The sequence below is a fragment of the Peromyscus maniculatus genome, chromosome 1, assembly GCF_049852395.1.
Source record: "Peromyscus maniculatus bairdii isolate BWxNUB_F1_BW_parent chromosome 1, HU_Pman_BW_mat_3.1, whole genome shotgun sequence".
Classification (NCBI taxonomy): domain Eukaryota; kingdom Metazoa; phylum Chordata; class Mammalia; order Rodentia; family Cricetidae; genus Peromyscus; species Peromyscus maniculatus.
In genome coordinates this window covers 163,719,775-163,736,116 of record NC_134852.1, presented here as the reverse complement: position 1 = coordinate 163,736,116, position 16,342 = coordinate 163,719,775, and the positions used below count along the sequence as shown (strand labels likewise).

The window sequence follows — 16,342 nt, the reverse complement described above, 5'->3', positions numbered from 1 at the left end:
CCATTCCCACCTCCTCCAGATCAAGGTCTCCCCCGAGGACCGGGGTTGAGAAAGGCATATTTCTTAATTCAAATAATACATTGGTTAGTTTCAGTGACATGGGGGTCCTGTTTTCAAGATCATTTGCTGCAGATAGAAAATACTATCTGGGAGATAGGAAGAGAGAATGAGAAGGAGGTGAGGAAGAGGGAGGGAAGAGGAGTGGGAGCGGAAGGGGAAGAGAGGATGCGAAGTCCAGATTCATTTTGAAATTTAGACTAGTGCTAATACACACATTTCAGCTTTGAGGCCACACATGAAAACAAACTGAAGAACTCGTGACATAGCAGATGAAGTTTCTAAAGAGCACATCTATTTTTACTTCTCTCTTTTATCCTCTCAGAGCCTAGATGCTTCACTATTAGGTTCCATTAATCCCGCTTCTCAGGCAGAATTGTGCTCTAAAATGCTCAAGTTTCTCCGTTCATCCTGCTCTCTATTCAGTAGATGTGTCAGTCTTATTACTTTCCATTATAGCAAGAGAAAAGAACCACTGATATCAATCAGCTGGGAGACTTATCTGCATGAAGATAGCCATTTGTATTCAGTGTCAGCCCATCTTAACTGCCCACCCAGAGCACACCACATCTCTGCACAACAGTATCCTTCATTCCTGGGTAGCTCAGTTCATGAAAAAATGGACACAGAAAATCAGAGCAGAGCAGATCTTGCTCTCCCAAATCCACAAGAATCCCCCAGGTAAGCAAAGACTATTGCTTTTTCCATTGAAGTTATTTATTCAAGACAGAGAAATTCACAGTGCTGGGCAGACAGATGCCAATTCATAGATTGGTTCACAGACTCGTTAAGTTACTTAACTGTGCTGATTACACATTCTTAGTGTCTTTTTCTCTCAGAAGTTGGCAGCAAGGTTTTTACTTGGCTTGAAAACTGAGGATACTATATTTTTCTAACACTAGAGACTTATGGTTTGGGGTATGAGATGGGGAGTTTGAACATACAGATCTCTTACCTCTATGTCTGATATGTGTTATAGGGGTCAAAGGCTTTCTAAGATGTCGGCATTCCAGGTTGGCTTTTGTTAAATTTAGGGCATGGAATCCTGCACCCAAGATTAAAATAGGAATGGAGATTGAACTAATCCCTCTGTGTGTGAAGTTGTGTGCATTTGACAAAACATACACAGATACATTTCTATGCTAAAATAACTTTGAAGTTGACAGACAAGCGTATTTGATTGTTTTTGTTTTATAGATAGAGATTGGTAGAAGGAACTTATGGCAACTTGAGATGAGCAAGAGTATGAGGCATGGTTTTTGTTCTATTCTGTTCTATATACACACTTAGATAATATTCAAATGTCCATGGTTGATTGCTTTGACTCTCCCAGCCTTCTTCTCAGGCACTACACTAAAGAGTTCAACTGCTGGATTCTTCTGAAAAACAATGAACAAATAACACTCCAGTTTCTGTCAGTTAACAACTTAACACAGAGAGTTAGAGCATTTTCATATGATTGAAATTTTGTAAATTTCAGTGCGCCTGACATTGAGCTCTTGGAAGCATCTCCTCCTGCTAAAGCTCTGCCAGAGAAGCCAGCGACACCCCCACCACAGCAGACATGGCAGACAGTTTTGAAGAGAGATTTGGAATTCCTGGGGGTAAGTGGCTAGCCTCCATTGTCAACTCCAATTCAGGCTGGCTCTAGAAAATAATATTTGGATGTATTAAAATTTCCTCCAGTGGGCTGATGAGGAGTGATAAGTCCTGTAACATTTTTGATAGGGGAGGAACTGATGGAACTCTTTGCACATTCTGGGAAGAGAGAAGCATTTTCTCAAGAAGACTTTAAGTTACTGGGACATGGATAGAGAACAGGAATGAAGGATCGATACGTAATGTCTGTTGTTACTTAGATAGAAAAACAATTACTCAGTCCACCATAACTATGGAAATAAAGATGTATGTGACATGTATTGACCATGTGCACATTAGAGTCTACTAGTCATAGTTCCGTTCTTTATACTGAAAAGAAGACAGTAGAGAATCTCACATTTGGTTCAATCTCAGGAAGGCATGAGACACTAAAGAGATTTCTCATGTTCAGTTTTACAGAGAAATTGGTATACCCTTGAGAAAATATATCCTAACTTTATAAAATTCATGTTTTCCACAGGCAACACAAATTCTGGTTGGCTTGATATGCCTTTGTTTTGGAACAATTGTCTACTCTGCACTCCATATTTCAGACTTTGATGAAGAAGTACTTTTATCGTATAGAGCGGGCTACCCATTCTGGGGAGCAGTGCTGGTGAGAACACATCTGTAATTGTTTCTGAAATAATGCTGATCAGAGATTTTCTCTTCATCAAATCTACATATCTCTAGCATTTTGATAAAATCTACAATTTTTCACTTATATGCATATAGCATCTATAAATTCAGTTTCCAAAGCTCTCTCCACATATAACTCATTATCAAGAGCAAAGGATTCTTATCACCCTTAGATGTGGTTTAAACCACTAACATACTTATTGACTGAAAAACTTGAGACTGTATGAAATTGTAAAAATAATACATTAATATTTAAGATATTAAATTATTTGCCTAACACTTGTATTCTAAGAAAATGCCATTAACACTCTTAATAAAATTACATACTAAGTACATATATTTTATCCATTAATAAAAACTAAAGCTGGAGAGAAGCCTTAGTAGTTAAGGGTGCTTGCTGCTCTTCCACAGGACCCAGTGCCATGTCAGGTGCTCAAGATTGCCTGTAACTCCAGCTCAAGCAGATAAGAACCTTTTTCTGGTCTTTCTTGGGTCAATATGTCATACACAGACATACGTACACACTTGCAGATAAATTTTTTAAAAACCTAAAAAAAAACCACAATAGCATAAAAGGTCATCTTTAAGAAGAGAGCGGGGAGCCAGGCGGCGGTGGCGCATGCCTTTAATCCCAGCACTCGGGAGGTAGAGCCAGGTGGATCTCTGTGAGTTCGAGGCCAGCCTGGGCTACCAAGTGAGTTCCAGGAAAGGGGCAAAGCTACACAGAGAAACCCTGTCTCGAAAAACAAAACAAAACAAAAAAATCAAAAGAAAAGAAGGGAGGGGGATATTGCTCAGGTGAGAACAAGGTAGCAACACTGGATGGATATCTGTTGGGCCCTTGGCATACTTTTGGCCACTAATGTGCTGGATTCCTTTTTAAACATTCTATCTAGAAAGCAGGTGGCTGAATGAGAGCACATTCTGTGTATAGAAGAGTTCTGTGTATACAAGGTGTAGAATTTGATAAAATTTGACTCTCACACAAACATAAAATGTTAGCATATATGTCACCCTCAGTACAAGGAGTCTGTCTATGATTTTGAAAGTTACATTCACTTCCTTTCAACTCTTCCTGTCTTGCTGCTCCCTGACTTCTCATCCAGATCACTAAGACTGAAAGTTAGTTTTCAATGTTTAGAGCATTATAGAAATAAAATTGCATGCTGCAAGGTCTCTTGTGCTTATCTTCCATCATTCCATATCATTATTGTGTATTACTTTTTTTTTCTTTTGAGACAAGGTTTCTCTGTGTAGTTTTGCGCCTTTCTTGGAACTCACTTTGTAGACCAGGCCAGCCTCGAACTCACAGAGATTCGCCTGCCTCTGCCTCCTGAGTACTGGGATTAAAGGCATGCACCACCACCGCCCAGCTCATTATTGTGTATTACTTTTATTGATAATTCAGTTATAAAGATATATTTAAATCTAAGAAAAATATCACATTGGTTTGATACAATGCTAAGTATGTAGTTCTCAGATCTCTTGGTCACTTGCTCAAGAATCTTCTTGACCATCTACCATATTTTCCTTGAACTTTCTTTCTACTTTATTTCCAAACATTTAGCTTTAAAATTGTTTATTTTCTCCCCCTCTCCCATGTGTGTGTGTGTGTGTGTGTGTGTGTGTGTGTGTGTGTGTGTGTGTGTGCATGTGTGTGTGCGTGTGTGTGCCATGGTGCTCATGTGGAGGTCAGAAAACAATTCTGGAATGCCATTTCTCTCTTGCTACCTTGTGGGATCCAGGAACTGAACTCAGGCCATCGAGCCTGTGTTGTGTTACAAGTACTTCTACCTGCCGGGCCATCTCATAGGCTCAGATATTTAGCTTTTTTAAGTGCTCCCCCCCCCACACACATGCCAATTTCTTAGAGGGTGTTCTGAATTTGAGGTCTCACCTTTTACTTTTACTAAATATTCCCACATTTACATTTTCATAGTTAACTGTACGACCATGTGCTACTGAGCAGCCTCCATAGGTCTGCACAGCATGGATACAGGTTTCTGACCTGGAGGAGCCGACAGCGTAAAACAGGTCATGTGAACAAAGCATTACAAAATGAGACTGCTATTGCCCTTGCCCACCAGATGCCACTAGCCCCTGCTGCCTACCCAGGAAGTAGCAAAGTCTACCTCACAGGGGAGCCATGTAAAAAAAAAAAATGAAGAGTCACAGGTCCCATTAAGATCTAATGACTAAGAGCCTGAATGTTCCCTTTTCTGTTTCTCACGGTGTGGCTCAGGCTTTCCTCAGACTTACAGCCTTCCTTCTTCAGCTTCGTAACTACTGGGATCACAGGCATGTGCCACCATACTCAGCTCAGAACCTGCATCTTATCAGGACTTTCAGATGGTTTGTATAAGCAACTGACTTTGAGAAGCACTTTATCGGATATAATAATGAATACTGGTCTCATGGGAGGTTTTAGTAGATAGCCTTATGGGGCACCTAAAGCTTGTTTTTGTATTTCAATGGTAGAGGAAGGAATATCCCAGAGAGCACAGACTCACTTTGCTTTCTCTCCTGTTTCTTTTTGGACAGTTTGTTTTGTCTGGATTTTTGTCAGTTATGTCTGAAAGGAAAAACACACTGTATCTGGTGAGTCTCATTATGTTTTTATTCATTCTTCCAAGTGGAATTTCAGGGGTGTTAAGGGAGACCCCCCAGTATCAGCTGTATTACAGAGAGTGTGGATATGTGGTTCACCTCAATTCCTTTGCGATGGAAGGCTTTTTACAGCAAAAGTTGGATACAATTATTAGACACATAAATTGTGTCACTTAATACGCAGTGAAATTTGATTATTTTGACACCATTTAAAAGGGACCCATGCAGGTATTGTCCTTGTACGTATTTAAACAGAGTCTTACAGCTGTGCAATTAGTTTCCAACAGAGATGACTTGAGGATAGACTATGCATGTATGTATCCTTTTTTTTTTTAAATGCTGAGCATTGAGCCTCTGACCTTCTGCAAGGCTTACCCCTGTGGTCCACTGCTGAGCTACAACCCCAGCCCTTATGCTACTCTTGAGGGCCTCTCAGAGGGAAATGGATGCTTACTAGATGATGAGTACATTTGCAAGAGTTACCTATTTAACTGGAGTTTTAGAAAGCTTTGAGTTACTGTACAGGTCCAGCTCTGAAAGACAGATCAGTTGATTGGCTGCTGCTGCATGGAACTGCAGGGCTGAATGTCCTTTTGCCAGCAGGTGAGAGGAAGCCTGGGAGCCAACCTTGTCAGCAGTATCACTGCAGGAATAGGGATCGTCATACTGATCCTCAATCTGAGCCACAGTTTCGCTTACATGAACTACTGTAGGGACCTAAGCGAGGACGATGGCTGCTTCGTGGCGTCTTTTGTCACAGTATGTATCTCCTGAGGAAACGCTGACTCTCTGGGTCCCGGCCTAAGTGTGAAGCCCCATTTCTTTTCCAGAGACAATATCCCCCATTTGGAGTTTCCATCTCATAGAGTTATGAACTTTGAGGGGTTCATGGCCTTACTCCCACTCCTGGCCACATTCCTTAAGCTTAGAGTTATCATCTACAAATATCCACCCCTGGCTTCCTGTGTGCATGTCAGTTTATAAAGTGTGCTCCTGAGAGAGGGTGGAAGAAAGAGCTTCTGTAAGGGAAAGGATTGGGTGGGGGGCGCATCTGTCTGTGACTTTGCCTGTTGGTCGGTTGTCGTTTGGCAGGAAATGGTGCTGATGATGCTGTTCCTCACTATCCTGGCCTTTTGCAGTGCTGTGCTGCTCACTACCCATAGGCTTGGAGAAGAACTCAAAAATAATAAGGTCAGTAGGAAGTCCTGAAAAGCATGGTAAAGAGTTGGTGCTTTGTTCTTTTAAAACACGGTCTTAATTTTCCACAATTATTCTTTTTTTTTCCCTCTGAAAAAGTACCTCTCAAGAACCGGCTTTCATATCTCATATTGGAAGACTTATTTTTCACATTGAAATGGCATGTGGTCACAGCACAGTCCCCTGAGGGTTAGACAAATGGAATCTTTATAATTATAGAAACTGTGGGTGCTTTGAAGGGGCTACGTGTGAGAAGTGAGTTAATGGCAGTGTGTGATAGAAACATGCAGCTGTTAGGGTTTTACTTTTCTTTTTTGTTCCCAAAGAGCTTGTTCATTTGTTTCTGCCCTCTCCTCCCCCCCCCCAAAATGCATTTTTCTTCCTCTCTCTATTGCTCTAAATAAGCCTCAAGGTTTTTTTCTCCCCTGACTCATGGTGACAACTACGTTTTCATCTGATACACACATTCATTATACCCTTGGTGGGGATTTCCAATTCTCAGCCACTGTACTAACTCCAATCTGACAAATGGAACCTATTGCTCCCCTCTATGTTCACTTTCGACACACTCCAGTTTCTACACTTCTTATAACCACAGTCCCAAGTCAGAAGATAAACCGTTTCAGAAACAGAGTAGCCTTAGTAACTTGTCACTGACATGGTTTCTTTTAGTCCCATTGGCCAGCTCATCTGATTTGATTTCTAGACATTAAGGGAATAATTTGAGTGTCGTGAGAGTTAGGGTGAAATTAAAAAAGACAAAAGAAGAGATTCCTGTTCGATAAACCTTCTAGCAATGGGAGATTCTGGGTAATTGATAGGGATCGTTTTTCTCTTTATTAGGTCACAGATGATCGTCTTTATGAAGAACTAAATGTTTATTCACCAATTTACAGTGAGTTGGAAGACAAAGGGGAAGCACCTTCTCCTATTGGTTCATAAGCATCAGGGGACCAGAACAATCTGCTTCATGGTAGACTCCTGAAAGCCAACCTTTAAATGCCTTTACAAAATTTTGGCAAAATTGGTTTGCTCCACATTCTGCCGGTTTTACAATTAGACTGTTCTCTGAAGCCAACATTTTAGTTACGCTGTTTATGATCTTCTAACCATCCCCCTTTTTGGGATATCATCCACTCCAATTTCCTTGTTCTGTGTCACAGTCTCACAAACATTCGTTCTGGATAGTCATCAAGAAATAAGTTAGCTCTTATTCTATGCCCATAACCATGAACAAAAGGAAAACAAGGAGGAAATAGGCTGAGAATTTAACTAAACTTAGATAATCTGGTAATATTTGCTTTTCATTCTTTTTAGAATTCTAAACAACTATAGTTTGGCATGATATACATCTACCCATATTCATTCCTACCTATATATGTATTTTAACATGATATATAATTTCTATATGGAAATATTTTGCACCCCAGTGATAATGGCTTTTTCAAAGGTACAACATTTTATAAAAATATGTGTATCTTCTAATTCATCAGTATATTCACTAACATAGTCATTGTTCAGTGATATTTACCAATTGTTGAGTAGTGAGTAGTAGGGAATACCATTAAGTCATTCAGTCTAGTAGATGGATAGGCAAAATCAAGGACACTTTGAGTGTTTTATCATTCAGGTAGACGTGATGAATGAAGAATAAATTGATTAAGACTTGAGTTGAAAGGAATTCAATAGAAAAACAAGAAACGATCATGTATAACACATGTAGATAAATATATACCCCACATTTGGTAGATCTGGGCATGTATGCTTAGAATCCTAGCACAAGGCCAGCCTCCATTACATAGAGAGTTAGAAGCCAACCTGGGTTATACAGGATCCTACATCAAAGGACCAAAGAGGAAATTGGTTTAAGCTGTTAACACTTTAAAAGATAGTTAGACAGACAACAGTTTGACTGATATACTGAGTGTTTGAGTCTTTAATAAAACTGAATATTAATAACATTGTGGGGGAGGGAAGCAATAATATAGAAATCTGAATGGTGAAGAGTAGCAGAGACAAACTAAATATAGAAGCTTAATTTTAGATTTATATTCTGAGACCATTATGAGATGTCATTAAATGAAGAAGATCAAGATGCTAGAAGAATTATTTTGAGATAGAATTAAGGCAAGCTAATCTCCGCATGCCTATACTTAGAAGGGGAAAGTAAGGATCAAATCCAGAAAGCATAACAACTGGAAAAGCATATTACAAAACATCAGACAGCAGGTAGCCTATGGTGGAGAAGAGTTAAGCAAAGAGAAAATGATTAATCACCAGAGACTGTACATGGGAAAGAGAAGAGAAAACAGCAATCTTAAATGAACACAAAATATAAACAGGGGTTGGGTTGGGGAGGGCAGAGGGGCAGAATGTTTGCAAAGGTGATTAGAGAGGAGGTTGTGAATAGGAGGTAGTAAAAAAGCAACCGAGAAAAATGCTTTTGTTGTTGTTGTTTAGATTTTTAAAAGAAATAAAAAAAAGTTCATAACAATCTACTTAATGGAATCCAATCAGACATTGAAAAATCCATTTGGAGAATCAGTTATCTGCCCCTTGAACATACCTAGAACATATTGGGCACACTTCTATAAATTTTCATATCTTCATACAGCCATAATTCCTTGCCTGACAGTCTCTCTAGCCACCGTGTGAGTAGTAGAGTGTGCTTGTGATCTCCTTATGCATCATTCAGCTGGCATTTGTGTAATGAATCAGATTTATTTCATTTGATTTTTGAGCGTGCAAATAAAGTTGAGAGAATATGGGGGAGTTTTGAGGAAGAAAACTGAGAGTGGATATGGTCATATTTCATTGTACACATTCATGAGGTTCTCAAGAATAAAGAAATCATTTAAAAAAGGAATCGTGTAGATTAAAACAATTAATTAAGTAGTGTCAAGAACAAAGAGTAGTTTCTAGGGTTTTCTTCCCTACTCCTTTCCCAGTAGAACTGTGTGAGTAACTCTGAAGGCAGAAAACAGAATGTGGGACTAGCTATCAACATTTTGTAAATAAATTGGGTAAACAGGACGTGATCATGTTTTACTCATTGCTACTGATACTAATTCAATTGCTATATGAGTTTGAGAAAGTGGCTTCTCTTGGTGAGCCTATATCATTCAGGGGTCATACAAGAGGCACAAGCTATAGGAGGCAATGATAGACAGATGGACAAGTGTAAGAAATAAAATACAAATGGACAATTCCCTAAACCATCGGTGCATGAGATAGATGTAAATTTATTAGGCTTTAAATAGTCAGGAGGCATTGGATCCTGTCTTTTCTAGCAGCTGGCGTCTGCTTGCATGGGCACTTTTAGTTTATCTTAGGGCTAAAACATTACAATCTGTTAAATAACTGAGGCCATGTATCAGGAAGGAAGAGGAATGTTTGAGCTCCAGGATGTACACTAGATAAGATTTTAAGTTCTCAGAGCACAGAACTTAAACTAGAAAAAAAAATTTAAACAAATTTGGAGTGATGGCTGTATCAGACATTGGGAAGATTTCTCCTCCAGAAGCACCCAGCCAATGACAGAGAGCAAGTGAGCAAAGGATTCTGTTTAAAATAAATAAAAACCACGATTTCATGTTAATCCATGTGTCATCTTCATTGACCTTTCTTTGGGTTAATGACTTGTTCAGCAGAAATAAAAACAGAACTGCCAGGCTTTTGCTACTTGAAGTGTCTTGAATTTGTTATTAGAGAGTGGGGAGGGGTCTTGTTTCTCACAATAGAGACGTACAGAAGAGGATCAATTAGGGAGACTGACTCAAATGCTTACAGAGGCTGATTAATCACTTGACAGGGTATTTGCAAGGTGGAGACCCTGAAACACCAGGAGTGTGGTTTAGTCCAAATTCCAAGTCCTCCAGAATCAAGGAAGCTGTGGTGTAGTCTGTCTGAGGCCTTGGACATACAGACCAAGCCCAGGAGTGTACAGCCTTCAAACTCCTTTTCCCACAGCTGACCGAGCTCGTGGGACACAGACTCTGGACAGACAGGGAGGGAGCCTGCATGGGACCAACCTAGGCCCTCTGCATGTGGGTGACAGTTGTGTAGCTTGGTCTGTTTGTGAGGCCCCTAGCAGTGGGACTAAGATCTGTCCCAGGCTTTTTGGAACCGATTCCCTATGGTTGGGTGTCTCGCACAGCTTTGAAGCAGTGGGGAGGAGCTTAGTTGTGCCTCAACTTGATATGCCACGCCTTGATGACTCTCGTGGGAGGCCTTACTCTTTCTGAGGAGTGGATGGTGGGATGGTGGGGTAGGAAGGAGGAGGGGGGAGGGAGTGGGAGAAGAGGAGGGAGGGGAAACCATGGTTGGTGTGTAAAATGAACAAAAAATATTTAATAAAAAAGTTCCTTTCCCCGTTGTAACTCAGAACATAGCAGGCACCCCCACAACTTGCTTACAGTAGGTCACTATCTTTTCTGCTGTGTTTCAGTCAATCAACTAATGAGCTCTTAATGCCCCCCTTTTTTAAATTTTCTGTTTATTATGTGTCCTTCACCTTATGTATCTTGATCACATTCATCTTCCCATCCTTCCATATCTGCCTGCCGCCCTTACAGCCTTCCTGAAAAATCAAATCAAATAAAATTTAAGAGAAAATTAAAAACTAAAAAGAAAAACCTTATCATGGAAGCTTAGTGCAACACAGTGAGTCACGCAGTAAACCCCCTTTTCCACATATCTTTACGTGCAAATGTTCACTAATGAGTCATTGGACTAGTTTGAGTCCTCTGGCTTCTGCTACACTATCAATATTAGATGCTCACTGAGATTCCTCCTGGATATCTTGTTGTTGCCCTGAGTCATGGAGATCGTCCAGCTTTGGTTCTGGAGGATGTGCCCCTTCACATGCTCCAGCAGATCATGGATGGGGTGGATGCTGGGGTGAGCCAACTCATAACCCTGGGTCTGGGCCTGGGTAGTTTCAGGGTTGGTCAACTCACCAGCTCTCCGCTGTCCTCACTACCAGAGTGAGTTCTCCTGCATTGCCCCAGCTAGTTTATCCTATGCAGCAAGGAGCAAGTGGAGGGAAGAGTCTCCTGCTTTTATGCCCTCAGGGGCAGCTCACCTACACTTACACCAGCAGGGCCAGCTTGACTGTGTTGCCCAGGTGCAGGGGCCACTCACCCGAGTGCTGCAGCCGGTGAAGGGCAGGGACAGCTCTCCCACTCTTATGACTTCAGGGCCAGCTCTTCAACTTCCACAGGTGGCAAGGGGTGGGGTGGGGGTGGGGCTTCTCTCCCTTGCCCACACCACCACATGACAGAGGTGGGGCCAGATCTCAGACCTGTTCACTGAGTCCCACCAACAGAGTCAGCTCTACTGTACTGCGCAGGCGAGGTGCAGGGACCACTTTCCTGAGTGCTGCAGCTGGTAAGGTGGAGGGTCAGCTCCCTCAACTGCTGCAGGTGTCGGGGGAAAGGGGAGAGGGTATCTTTCCCTTGCCCTCACCACCACACAGCAGATGAGGGGGAGGATACCAGCTATACTACTCTTATGCCCCCAGGGCCAGCTCACCTGTGCCCCTGTCTACAGAGTCAGCTCTATTGTGCTGCCCAGGAGAGGTGCAGGACCTGCTCTCCTGTGTGCTGCAGCCGGTGAGGGGCAGGACCAATTCTCCCTAGTGTTGCAGCCAGTGAGGGGAAGGACCAACTCTGTACAACTCTATCCTCTCAGCCTTCAGTGGTATCAGAAGCCTCAGAAGCCATGGACATCAACACAGACCATGGCCGAAACAGGACCATGAGCCCAGACTAGGGCTCTGGCAGCATCCCAGGCCTAGATATCACCATGGCCCCGGGTGGCAATCAAGCCACTTACCTCAGCCTGCTTCTCACCACTTTTACCTCTTCAGATATGCCTCTGTCTACAGCACATGAACCATCTGTCTCTTTTTCTCTCCCATACCACACTATACATGTGCTCATCATAATAGCACCTGACTGACGGGCACTGCAAAGGCCATGCTTTCTAATTGGTACTTTGGGCAGCCACCTGGGGCATGAGTCTCCTTGTCATGCTCAGTCATGATGGCACTGGGAAGGGCCCGTTAATGACCTTCTTAATCCCCAACCTAAAACATTACATTTAAACTATCTGCTTAGAGAGTTCATATCAATAAGTGTATCTAGAGCCAAATTCAACAGACCTTTGGTTGCTTTCCTATACACGCTTAAACATCTGTTCTCACACACATTCCCCAGACTTCTGTGTAATTGTAATGTAGAAAACTCAGGCAGTCATTTTCATTTTCTTAGAGATCAATAGATGACATGGCTTTAAATGATTATTTTGTGATTAACACAATGTTTATTTTTACTTTGCCAGTGTGTGGTGTATGTGTGTTGGAGGGGCACGTGTGTACACATGTGGAGGTCAGAGAGACATCCGGTGTCTTCCTCTATCACTGTCCACCTCATTGCCTTGGGACAGGAGCTCCCAATGAGCTGGTAATTTTGTTTACCTAGCTTAGCTAGCCATCTCTCCGGCTCCATGTATCTCCGTTACTCCTCTGGGGTTATAGACATGTGCAGCCATGACAGACTAAGGGGTAGGAGGGAGTATTACATTATTTTCTAAAGGAGAATATTTTTCATTTTGCTCTTTATTCCGAGAGCCTTCTAAAATTCAGTATATATCCCATTAATTTCTTAGATAATTATTGTATGAATATATATATTCATATATATATATATATGTCAGGCTCTGTATAACTGCCAAACATGTCACAAATATAAAGCAGTATCTTCTTTTTAAGAAAGCTATTAAACTCTTTTCAACATTTAGTTTTTTAAAAATTGAGATGTCTTGAGAAAGATTATGGGGGACTGAAAATACTCAGATACTTGTCATGAGTGGAGATGGGAAGGGCTGAGTATGAACACCTGCGTTGTGAGTACTCAGTTCATAGACACTTCACTTCCTCTAGTGATGCCCTGAATGCATGGGGTAAACTGTTTCACAGAGGCTCATCTCTGGGTCTGCTCCTGTTTTGACTTCGCTGCTTCTCTTTCTGCTGATGGCTAGAAAGACACTCCTGCATCCTCATCTGTTTTAACAGAAGGTGTTTTCTTTTCCATTAAGGTATGTGGAGGTGAAGGAGGCACCCTCAAATACTGTAACTGAACCTCAGTCTTAGGTCCAATTAACCTGGGACTCAGGCCCGTGATCTTCTCAAGAATGCTACCCCCTTCCAACTATAACGATGGACTGAGTGCTCACTCCCACCTCGTCTGGATGTAGCTTTTTGTTTATTGATTTTCTTTCCCAGATGAAGTAGATTTGCATCCATGACTTCAGGTTACCTGTTTTTTTTCTGATTAAAATTTCTTTTATTTTCCTAAAGGTGAAGAGAAATAATCTCCCTCTGTACCTCACAGTGTTCCTGTAGGAAGAGCCTACAAAGAATTGTGCACACTTTACTCTGGATCCCCTAGTTTCTGTTACACTATATCTTGTACTATTCCTGAAGAAAATGCCTGCAGGGAATTGTGAATCTCTTTTCTCTGGGTCTCTCAGTCTCCATCACACTCCTCAAGTCAAGTCTTCTTTCACACTTGTATCTCTGTGTAAACAGTCCTGAATGGCCTCATTCTCTCCAGTTTTTAGGTTAGTGGTGTGTTTCCTGCAGACTTCATTCTCTAAGGGATCCATGAACCATATCAAGATTGAACAATTGAGCTGAAAGACAGGTCAGAAGCAGTGTTTTAATCACAGAAGAGCAAAAACAAGAAAGGAATATGGAGAAAATAGCTCAAGAGTGCATGGGCTATCCAAGCGCTGGAGGGAGATTAGTTTCCTTTTTTAAAAAAAATGTGAATTGCACAATGAGAGAACAGAATATCACAGAGATAACACTTGAAGAGATAAGGCTAAGATGGCAAAAGACATCAAAGCATAAATTAAGGAATTCCCAGGAATGTCCAATAACCAAAATAGGAACACAAATTCCTCACACCAAAAATACCATGTACCCAAGGAAGCTAACATAAGGAGAAGATGATGACCTTTAGATCAGGCACAGAAAATAAAAATACAGGGAATCAATAAGCTGTTGCTCCTATCTGTGAGAGGAAATTGCAGCAATCACTAAAAGTGACGACATTTATTTTAGAAACATCGAGGTAACTGAGCGCCCACAGCAACAGCAGCAGCAGCAACAACTCACGCCTTCGGCAAAGATTGTCCTCCCCTACCACTCAAGGACAAAAGTATTTTCATTACATGTAGTTTTTTTTCCTTCTTTTTTCTGACAAATCTCTCCTGGATCATATAATTACACATTACAAATTGCAACATGAATGCTAACCAAACTCTTATGGGAAATACCAACCTACTCCTGAAGCTCCTTTAGTGTGTGATAGAATACGGAATAAGAAAGGACAACCTGGCTTCAAAGAAAAAAAAAAAAGACTGAGCACGAGAATTCTAGATAATTTTTTTCTAAATTCTTGCTGCTGATCTTTATATCCACTCCTTTCCCACTCATCACTCCATTAAAAACTTTACCACAGAGAGGGAAATTTAGGATGTCATGGAACCTCAGGAAGGAAACAGATGTCTGTTCCTGGGGAGGCAGGGGGTGGGGGGGGATGGGGGGGAGAGTGGTCTCTGTCTGGCATTGAGGAGGTTAGTGTGAAGAGAAGAAAAAAAATGGTGAACAATGACTTCAAGGTAGTTTTTCTTCCACATCTTTGTGGAAATGCCCTGTATATTTCTGGAGTTGTACAATGTCTGTCCAACTTTTACATATTGGGCTGGTCCTATATATTCATTATAATGTTGCTAAAGATAATTTCACTTCCTGTGTGGAAAAGGTGTCCTTGTAGATTATCCCAGAAGAGGAACCACTTTGAAAAACAACATTATCTCTCTGGCCTCTCTTCCTTTCTGAGTCATAATTTATTTGACTAGATAATATAATCTCATGTTTTCATATGATCTTTTGCTTTTTCCTTTTTTATTTCTCATTCATACTCTAGAACATAAATATGTCCCCTCCCTCATGTTCTAAAATATTTAACATTTAAGCACTATCATGTTATGATTAAATAAGCATCTTTTCTGCTGGGGTTCTTCCAACTAAGGGGAATTTCTCTTGGTGGGATCAATTGACAGTGTTTCATCAGGGGCTGAGAAGGGTCCTCAGCCAGCTAAGTCCATGCTTCATAAGCAGGAGGACTTGAGTTCAACTTCTCCAGAACCCATATAAAATAGCCACATGTAGTGGCACGTGCCTCACCCCAGAACCGGAAAGGCAGAGACAGGCTCGTCTCTGCAGCATATTGTCCAGCCAGTGCAGCCAAATAGGTGAGCTCCAGGTCTGGTGAGACAGCCTGTCTGAAAATATAAGGTGGAAAATGACTGATGAAGATACCCAACATTGACCTCTGGCCTCAACATTTACACCCACTTGTATCCACCCACACATGTTTACTCCCACACAAACATGTGCACACACACAGAAGGAGGAGGAAGAGGAAGAGCTTTGTGATGGCCTGGGTGCAATCAGAAAATTCACAGTAGATTTATTAGGGTACATTTAAGATCTTGAGTTATAAAAGAGTAATGGAGAAATTCTAGATGGCATCCTAGACTTGAGTTCTTCCTCAGGGAAGGACAAATTTGAAATGGGTTCATTGCCTGGAGTAAGTGTGGTTTAATCACCTGATGGGAGTTTGCTGTTTTATCCAGGCTGGAATGAGTCTGCAGTTAAGCAACAAACAATTCACAGTTTCCTAAGTGTAGACAGAGAATGGACAGTGAGCACCGGTTCCACTGCTGTGCAGTGAAGTTTTGAGTCCAAGTTGGGGCAATGCTCTTCAGGATGCACGAAGCTTATGGGAAGAAAATGCCCACAGCCACAGGAGGTTGTCTGTGCCCAGGTTTCCTGAGGATTGTCAATGGAAATAGTATGTCATGTGGGTGAGCATCTACTTTTCTTGGCCAGAAAGTGTCTACGTTGTCAATTGGAGGATGCAGGGCTAGACTGGACTTGCTGTGGCCTGTCCAGAGATGTCAGGATGCCTCTTGCTGATGCAGTGACTCTTTTGCTCCCTCTACTGAGAAACTGAATGCATATCCCTTAACACATATTCCTGTGTCTGGAATATATTATACAATGCTTAATAGATTTTGAGTTACTAGACATTCTTTCTTAATAAGGAACATATAAAAAGTCATGTAATAT

The 16,342-nt window shown here is 41.4% G+C and overlaps 1 protein-coding gene across 2 annotated transcripts; it reads left to right on the top strand.

Moving 5' to 3' along the window:
- The first annotated feature begins 598 nt into the window (after nucleotides 1-598).
- On the top strand, nucleotides 599-9,804 carry Ms4a2 (membrane spanning 4-domains A2). Of its 2 annotated transcripts, none has more exons than XM_006997851.4 (7): nucleotides 599-738; nucleotides 1,538-1,661; nucleotides 2,177-2,311; nucleotides 4,876-4,932; nucleotides 5,545-5,700; nucleotides 6,034-6,132; nucleotides 6,982-9,804. In XM_006997851.4, exons 1-7 carry the CDS (start codon nucleotides 677-679, stop codon nucleotides 7,078-7,080), a joined length of 732 nt encoding a protein of 243 aa, XP_006997913.1. In that variant the 5' UTR covers nucleotides 599-676; the 3' UTR covers nucleotides 7,081-9,804. The 2 variants fall into 2 exon arrangements, with proteins under 2 accessions (XP_006997913.1, XP_076416324.1); XM_076560209.1 differs by having other exon boundaries at nucleotides 5,542-5,700.
- Nucleotides 9,805-16,342: the final 6,538 nt, after the last annotated feature.

Coding starts and splice junctions, on each gene's coding strand:
- Ms4a2 (XM_076560209.1), top strand. CDS start 677: ATGGACACAGAAAATCAGAGCAGAGCAGATCTTGCTCTCCCAAATCCA. Junction 1,662..2,176: donor GAGATTTGGAATTCCTGGGG/GTAAGTGGCTAG, acceptor TGTTTTCCACAG/GCAACACAAATTCTGGTTGG. Junction 5,701..6,033: donor TCGTGGCGTCTTTTGTCACA/GTATGTATCTCC, acceptor GTCGTTTGGCAG/GAAATGGTGCTGATGATGCT.